The 8,693-nt window shown below is 39.0% G+C and overlaps 1 protein-coding gene across 1 annotated transcript; it reads left to right on the plus strand.

The window, feature by feature from the left end:
* The first annotated feature begins 2,885 nt into the window (after positions 1 to 2,885).
* Positions 2,886 to 3,824, plus strand: LOC121162143 (olfactory receptor 478-like). Its single transcript, XM_040988990.1, has one exon. It carries the CDS (start codon positions 2,892 to 2,894, stop codon positions 3,822 to 3,824), a length of 933 nt encoding a protein of 310 aa, XP_040844924.1. The 5' UTR covers positions 2,886 to 2,891.
* The last annotated feature ends 4,869 nt before the right edge of the window (positions 3,825 to 8,693 follow it).

The raw sequence follows: 8,693 nt of genomic DNA on the forward strand, positions 1-8,693 counted from the left end.
TAAGATGAATGAATTCTTAGTTCAGAGGTAAGATTTTGGAATTTGTGAGTTTACTGATCTCTATTTGTCATTAAAGAACATTTTTTTTGCATCAGTAGTAGCACTGATAATGGCTTTATATTAAGTTGTGGGGAACAGGGAATTTAAATATTTTTTCTTATTTGTCATTTATTGACATTATTACATAACAGTGTGTTAGTCATGTGATTATGAAGTGGAAGTGTGTTGTTGCGAATTTTTAAAAGAAGAAACTAAAGAGGAGGAAAGTGGGTGAGAAACACGGACAGGTAGGGAAGTATAATTATGCTCCTAAATCAGCACTGCGGAAGATAGGAAATTTGTTCACTTTTTAAAAAAGATAGAACATCTGAAGTTGCATCTGAATTGACAAAGTAGCTGAGAAACAGGGCAAATACAATTTGACAACTGGTTACCAAATAACTTCATCTTTACACATTCAAGTTCTACATTCAATTACCACATGCAAGTTAGTGTGGAGTAGATAGATGTAATTCAGCCTACTGAGGTCATCTCATTAATTCACACCCAGGAGGTCAGAACCTCAAATGGTGGTTCACGCTTTTAAAAGTCAGTAGTCAACAAAAAGAAACAAAGAAACAAAAGTCAGTAGTCAATTATAATCATACAATATTTGGAATAATTTTATTATACACTGTTAGTAAATATATTTTGGAAATAGCCTTTTAAAATACTGGTGTGAATCCTTTATTTCACAGTGACTAAAAGATATATTTATGACTAGACTGAAGCACTATACAATTGTGATAATATGGGGAAAATTGTCAAGGAGAAGGAGAGGGAAAATCCCAGACCCTGTGGAATTGTACAATAATATGCAAATTTTAAAAAGATTAAAATTATAAAGCAAAACATGAAATATATAAACCAAAAGGAAAAGGTAAGGACAAAGCTGGGCCATTTGGACTCTAAATGATGAGTTGACTGTTTTTTTTGGAGCTTTTTGTTGTTGCTGTTGTTGTTAAGACTTTTTTATTTGAAAGGCAGAGATACAGAGGAAGATGGAGACAACAAGAGGGAGAGCATCTTGGTTCATTCACCAAAAGGCTGCTGACACCAGGAGCCAGGAGCTTCATCTGAGTTTCTCGTGTGTGTACCGCACCCACTGCAGCTGCTTTCTTTCCCAAGAACATGAACAAGGAAATGAATCAGAAGTGGAATAGCCAGGACTTGAACTGGTGCTCTTATGGAATACCACACCATTGCAAATGACTGCCTAACCTGTTATACCACAACACCGGCTGCTGAGTAAACTATGTTGATGGTAATATTATTTCATTTTATACTATTCCAAATTAGAAAAGACTGCTATGACAAAAAAAAAACCGATTTAAACATAGATTCAATTATGCTCTAGATATATAATTGCAAAAAGATTTTTCAAGTGATTCTTCTGTGATTTGAAACATTTACAAACTATTTTCACTGGAAGTATTAAAAATAGTTACCAACTTTACGATAACCTCATTCATAACTTTAATTTCCAATTCCTTTCTGAGTCTTGTCCTTTCAAGAACACTATATTTCTCCTTTAAAAGATGGCCTGGGGTAGGCACATAGCTTAGCATTTCAAGGTGGCACCCCACCCCAGAGTGCCTGGGTGACATTTCCTGACTCCAACTTGCTTCTAATGCACATCCTGTTGGGCAGTGGTAATAGCTCAAGCATTTGGGTTCCTATCAACCACATGGAAGACCTGGATTAAGTCCCAGTCTCCTAGCTTCAGCCCAGACCACTGCATGGATTTCAGAGCAAACTAGTGACAGAAACACGCACTTTCCCCATTTCTCTGCCTCTTAGTAAAAATTATTGCAATTTTGAACTATGCAACTAGGTATCTCTGTTATGCATTGGTTGTTACAAAACTGAATGACCTACAGCTATGATCCCCAAATTAAACGTGTATACTTTGGAATAATTAACACGTATGAATATTGATGGGAAGGACTGACTGCAGTTCATAGTATAAGTCTACTACTTCCTATGATATTTTAGGTAACTCAACATTTTAATATTCAAATTATGCCCATTAAATGAAAATGTTGTTAAATATTATTTCAGCCTTTAAAAATGAACTCACTGTATAACTTTGAATCTAGTGCCATAACTTATAAATCATTCAATAAATGTGATATTGCTCAACACTCCATTTCATAGAATTTTATCAATTTCATATTTAACTCCTTCATTTCATTGCTTTTTGTTATTTTCCTATATCTCAAAATTTTGAAGCTTTAAATTAAAATCTATTTAGAAATATTTTTTACATTTAAATGAAATGGTGTTTGGTGCAGTCCTTAGGTGTTCCGTGGGGTACCTGTACCCCATTTTAGAGTGGTTATGCTGTGAGCTCTGCCTCCTCATCAGGTTCCAGTTTTCTATGATGAGCATGCAGGGAGGCAGTGGAAGATGGCTCAGGGACCTGCTCCCAGCTCCCCATGAGGGACATCCAGACTCCTGGTCTCAACCAGGGCCAACCCCAGCTCTTCCTGGCACCTAAGGAACAAATCACTGCATGAACAAATACTGCTGTCTCCTCTCTCACTCAAATAAAAATAAGCTAAATCGTACACACAAAACATATAGATATTATTTTAAGCCATTTTCTGGTGTTTCTACTATCAACAGCTTTGAAAACACAGGAAAGCTCAATACAATAACTAAGAAGATATAAACCCTGGCACTCCAGAATAAAAGAAAACACTAATGCAAATTTTACACACGTGATTAATTTGTTAACAATGACTTCCAAGCACATACTAATAGAAATGAAACCTTGATGTCTCTACATCCATTGATACATTATCTTCACAGGTTGATTTTGTCAGCACCTATTCTACCTCAGATTCACGATGGATGGGAACCTCACTACAGTGTCAGAGTTCATCCTGCTGGGCTTAACAGATGACCCCATCCTACAAGTCATCCTCTTCACGCTCTTCCTATGTATCTACCTGGTGACTGTGTCTGGAAATCTCAGCACCATCATTCTGATCAGAATCTCTCCTCAGCTCCATCAGCCCATGTACTTCTTACTGAGCCAACTGGCTTTTGTTGACACGGGCCTTTCATCTTCTGTCACACCCAATATGCTTGTAAACTTCTTGAGGAACAAAAGCACAATCTCCTACTTTGGATGTGCCACTCAGCTTGGCTTAGCTGCTTTCTTTGGAACATCTGATGCCAGCTTCCTAGCTGCCATGGCATATGACCGCTTTGTGGCAATTTGTCACCCACTGCTCTATTCAACCAAAATGTCCACGCAAGTCTGTGTCCAGTTACTGGTAATGGTTTATGTAGTTGGGTTTCTTAATGCTTTTACTTTCATATTTTCTTTCTTCTCTTTATTCTTCTGTGGACCCAACAGAGTCAACCACTTTTTCTGTGATTTTGCCCCTTTGGTTGAACTCTCCTGTTCTGATGTCAGTGTCCCTGCAGTTGTTCCCTCATTTACTGCTGGCCCCACCATTATAATCACAGTGTTTGTCATAGCTGTCTCCTACATCTACATCCTCATCACCATCCTGAAGATGCGCTCCACTGAGGGACGCCGTAAGGCCTTCTCTACCTGCACCTCCCACCTCACAGCAGTCACTCTGTTCTTTGGGACCATTATCTTCATTTATGTGATGCCTAGGTCCAGCTACTCAACTGACCAGAACAAGGTAGTGTCTGTGTTCTACATGGTGGTGATCCCCATGTTGAATCCCCTCATTTATAGTCTCAGAAATAATGAGATTAAAGGAGCTCTGAAGAGACGGCTTGGTAAGAAAGTATTGTCTTAGTGAACACTGTAGTAGTCTGTAGATTTTGATGTAATAACATTACATGAGTAGAGTTAAAGCAAGTTGAGTGGCTATACTTGGAATAAGTATGTACATATAAAATTACCTCAAGTTGAGTAAACTGAAGCAGACTTTCAGATATTGAATACTAAACTGTATACCCACACTGATATGAATAAGTTAAATTTATACTTCAGAGAACAATGTTGTAAATGGTACATTGGAAATTATTTAAACCTTTTGTTATTTCAAATAAAATTTTCTATGCTATGCTTGCATTTACATGCTTACAATCTTTAAGTTTATTTTCAACAGCATCTTCTTTTAAACAAGGATAATAGCTATGGTTAGTATGACTGTGCATTCTAAGATGAAATGAAAAGTATCACATAGGAATAATTTGCTAGGGATACATTTCATCGAATAGGGTCCTCTGGCCATGATGAGTTTTGGATCCCTACCATTTTTTTCTAAAAAAGATTTATTTATGTTTAATGAAAAGTCAGATACACAGAGAGGCAGAAACACAGAGAGGAAGATCTGCCATTCATTCATTCACTGCCTAGTGGTTACACCAGCTGGAGCTTTGCAAATCCACAGCCAGGCTCACAGAGCCTCTTTCAGGTATCACATGTGGGTGCAGATCCCAAGTTCTTTGGTCGTCCTTGACTGCTTTCCCTGGCCACAAGCAGGGAACTGGATGGGAAACAGGGATGTTGGATATGAACCAGTGCCCATATGAGATCCTGGGTGTGCAAGGCAAGGACTTCAGCCACTTAGCTACTGTACCCGGCTGAGATCCTTAATAAGTTTGTGTGTGCTCCTGCGTTTTAAATCCAACTTGGGGATCCCCAGCAAAGGATAAGATGTACCTGAATAACCTGGGAATTCCTATATCAGATAGGAATAAAGAGGTGATACCCTCTGAAGAAATCATTAGATTTCCTGTCATGGCACAAAACAAGTAGAAGAAATCTCCTGAGTGAATTCTTTGTGGTCAGACTCACCTCTAGCTGAGGAAATTGAGGGATGCAGACAGTGCTACTGCTGAGAATCTTAGCGTGCATTCTGCTGTATAGATAACATACCAACATTCTGACAACTAGAGAATTTGTATTTCCCTATCTCTTTTCATTATCCAACTTCGCCCCATCCTTGCCCAGTACTAGGTACTATCATACTATCATTGACTCAATTTGTGGACTCACAGCCGGAGCAAAATTTATTTCTGCTCCCCACCCATACTGCAACATTTAGATCCGTCTTGTAAATTCTAAGTTCAACAGTTGGCTACCACTTGTTGGCACCTTCATTATAACACTCATCTTAAGCTTTCCCTTTTGCATTTTGATTTAAAGGCATCCTTGTGATAACTGACTTTATGTATCAGCTTGAATAGGGTACAATGTTTTGTTGACAGATATTAACTAAAGCAGATTATCCACCACAATGTGTGCCTTGTCTATTCATCTGAGGACCTTCAAAGACTGGGGTGCTCATAAAAGTTAGGAGTCTACCTTCAGAGAAGTTTTGGACCTAGTTTTGCAACATCATCTGTAGCTGGTCTTTTTTGTTTTAAGCTTACCTGCCCAATTGTTTTGTGACTTGTCATCCCCCAAAATGCCCTGAACAAGGTTTTTTAAGTTTCTCTCAAGCATGCTCCTTTTCTAAAGACATAGACACACATATTCATAACCATACACACGAAGGGGTGTATATATGTGATGTTTATCTGAAGAACCTTGAGTAATGCAACCTGCATGTGCTTTCCTTTCCTCATACAACATTCCATTTCGTATTCCATATACCAATGATAGCCATAAAACTATGGATATTTGGTAATCTTCTACACAGTTTAGAATGAAATCAACAACTCTGTTTTTTTTTAAAGATTTATTTTTATTATTTTTTCATTGGAAAGGCAGATATACAGAGAGGAGAGACAGAGAGGAAGATCTTCCGTCCAGTGATTCACTCCCCAAGTGAGCGCAATGGGCCGATACTATGCCAATCTGAAGCCAGGAGCCTCTTCCGGGTCTCCCACACAGGTGCAGGTTCCCAAAGCTTTGGGCCGTCCTCGACTGCTTTCCCAGGCCACATGCAGGGAGCGGGGAAGGGAAGGGAAGGGAAGCGGGGCTGCGGGGGTTAGAACCGGCGCCCATATGGGATCCCGGGCGTGCAAGGCGAGGACCTTTAACCACTTGCGCCACCGCGCCGGGCCCCAACAACTCTGTTTTAAAAAGATTTATTTATTTTTATTGGAAAGACATATTTACAGAGAGATGGGGAGACAGAGAGAAATATCTTCCATTCACTGCTTCACTCCACAAATGCTGCAATGGCAAGAGCTGAGCCAATCCAAAGCCAGGACCCAGGAGCCAGGAGTTTTCTCTGGGTCTCCAACAATGCTGCAGGGTCCCAAGGTCTTGGGCTATTTTTTACCACATTCCCAGGCCATAAGCAAAGAGCTAGATGGGAAGTGGAACAGCCAGGACACACACTGGAACCAGGTGCTTCCAAGGCAGAGGATGGGCCAATTTAGCCATTAAGCTGGTTCAAAGCAAAAATTCTTAAAAGTATCTTAAAACGTGCCAAATATAGCTGTTTTCTTCACATCTCTCAGTTTCTTCTTGAAAGCACCTGTTATAACCAGTCAATGGATCTTTGAAAATGGTAAACAGGCACACTCTGATTATCACTTCATGACTGCAGTATTACACTGCATGCTAACACCTCTTACACTACAGATTCCAAAACAATTGTTCTGTTTTTTCATCCTCCTAGAAGCCTTCTTCAAGCTCCAGACCAATTCAGAGATACCTTTATCCCTTTATAATGCCGTAAGCACATTCTTTAAACCCTCAGTGAAACAATGTTCACACATTCAGTGTCTGTCTCCACCACAATTCTGGAATCTTCATTGCAGATAGGTACAAGAACTTCAAGTTTCTCATTTTCACACAGTTCCTACATCATCATGAGTAGAAATGTGCATCTGATATGAATGAAGAATAATGATGACTAATGAAAATTTTGCTCTTTCTTGTATCATTGTTTGTATAGACTTTGGATCCTGACCACTGATCAACTGGACACTTACCATTTGTTATTTAATATTTTGTCAGGTCATGCTACAAATATAACCAAACTTTTTAAAAATAAACATACACACACATATTATCACGTCAGCTCCATTGGCTCTAATGAAATTCAAGCATTTCAACAGAGATATTCATTTTTGTGAAAACCATGACATTTTATTTTATTATTTTTTTAAGTTTTGTTTTATGACACAGTTTCATAGGCTCTGGGATTTCTCCAAGCCATTCCTGTGCCCTCCCCTTATGTTGGATTCCTCCACATTGTTACAGTAGTACAGTTCATATTAAGTCATGATTCCTTCACTGCGAACATATACCATGCATAGAGTCCAACCTGTTATTGTCCAGATAAGTTCAACAGTTTCCTTGGCAGACCATCCCTGTTCTGAAAGTAGACATGGCAGAATATCATCCCCTCCAATGAAAGGCCACAACATAACATCAACAACAGTTTACAACACTATTCAGTTAATTGACATGGTATTGAGGGACCAATACGTTAGAAAATGTAAGTTATTATCCACATCCTGTGACTACCTCAGTGACATTTCAATTTTAGTTTATACACTACCAGTTGCTATACAACTTAAAATGGTTATAGGGTACTACTCAGCTGTCTTGTGTTTTTTTTCATTTTTATATTTAGCATTTTATAGTAATGAAGCATGAGTTTTACTGAAGTTGGTGAATTTTAGGATAGTCCAAACAAGCTTATAACTCTAATAAGGCATATGTTAACAACTGAGGCACAGAACAGTTTTAGGAGGGGTGTGCAGAGAATCTTCAATACCATACTGAGGAGTACCTAATATTTGTGACCTGCCTAGTAAGGTATATGTGAGTTGAAGCTGAATGTTTCCTGTCTGTTCTAAGCTTTCCATACTGGACGAAGCTTTTATCCGAACCTTGGAGACTCTCGGATCCTCACCTAGGACTATCAGTATGGGCACCAAGGGCTATATCTCAACTGTCAAGGAGACCACTAGAGATTGGAATGTAGGCCAAGAACTCCGAGGTCATACACTCCCTTTTGAATCTCCCACACGAGATGGAAGAACCCAGATCTTTCGTCACAGGATCTAAACTCATCGGAATATCAGCTGGGAGGATCGAGCTATAGACCTATAGATATATAGAATACACATAGAGATCAATAGATCTATATATAGAGAGAACACATTGATACTCACATGCTTGTTTCATCTGCTGGTTTAGTTCTCAAGTGTCTACAATAACCAGGTTTGGGCCTGACCTAAGCCAGGGGGCAAAAATCCTATTGAGATCTTTTAAAATGGTGCCAGAACTTGGTACTTGGGCCACATTCCGCTGCCTATGCAGTAAGGGGGAACATTAGCATATCAGCATTTACTGGGACTAGAAGTCCACTTCACAAACCAGCCCTTGGTTATACAATTCTAGGGTCATTCAAAGTGGCTCAGTTGGCAATCTACAATGTTATCCTCATCTCAAAGTATTTTATAAGTACTATATTCTTACAATTCAGTCTAGGAACTACATTCAGTCTGTTCTGCTGGTAATAATACCACATAAATCTGAAGATTGTTGAGAAATGTTTTTTATGATTCAGATTAGCAAATAGTATAACTGCCTATCTTAAATTGTGTTTTAACTTATCTTTATCTCTGTGCTATGGTAAACGTTAAGCATTCCCCTGCAGCATCAGCACCCTATTTGGGGAGCAGTTCAAGTCCTGGCTATTCCACCGCCCATCCAGCTCCCTACTAATATACCTGGGAAAAGAGCAGAA

The sequence above is a fragment of the Ochotona curzoniae genome, unplaced genomic scaffold (assembly GCF_017591425.1).
Source record: "Ochotona curzoniae isolate NIBS_2020 unplaced genomic scaffold, NIBS_Ocur_1.0 contig_517, whole genome shotgun sequence".
NCBI classification, from domain to species: domain Eukaryota; kingdom Metazoa; phylum Chordata; class Mammalia; order Lagomorpha; family Ochotonidae; genus Ochotona; species Ochotona curzoniae.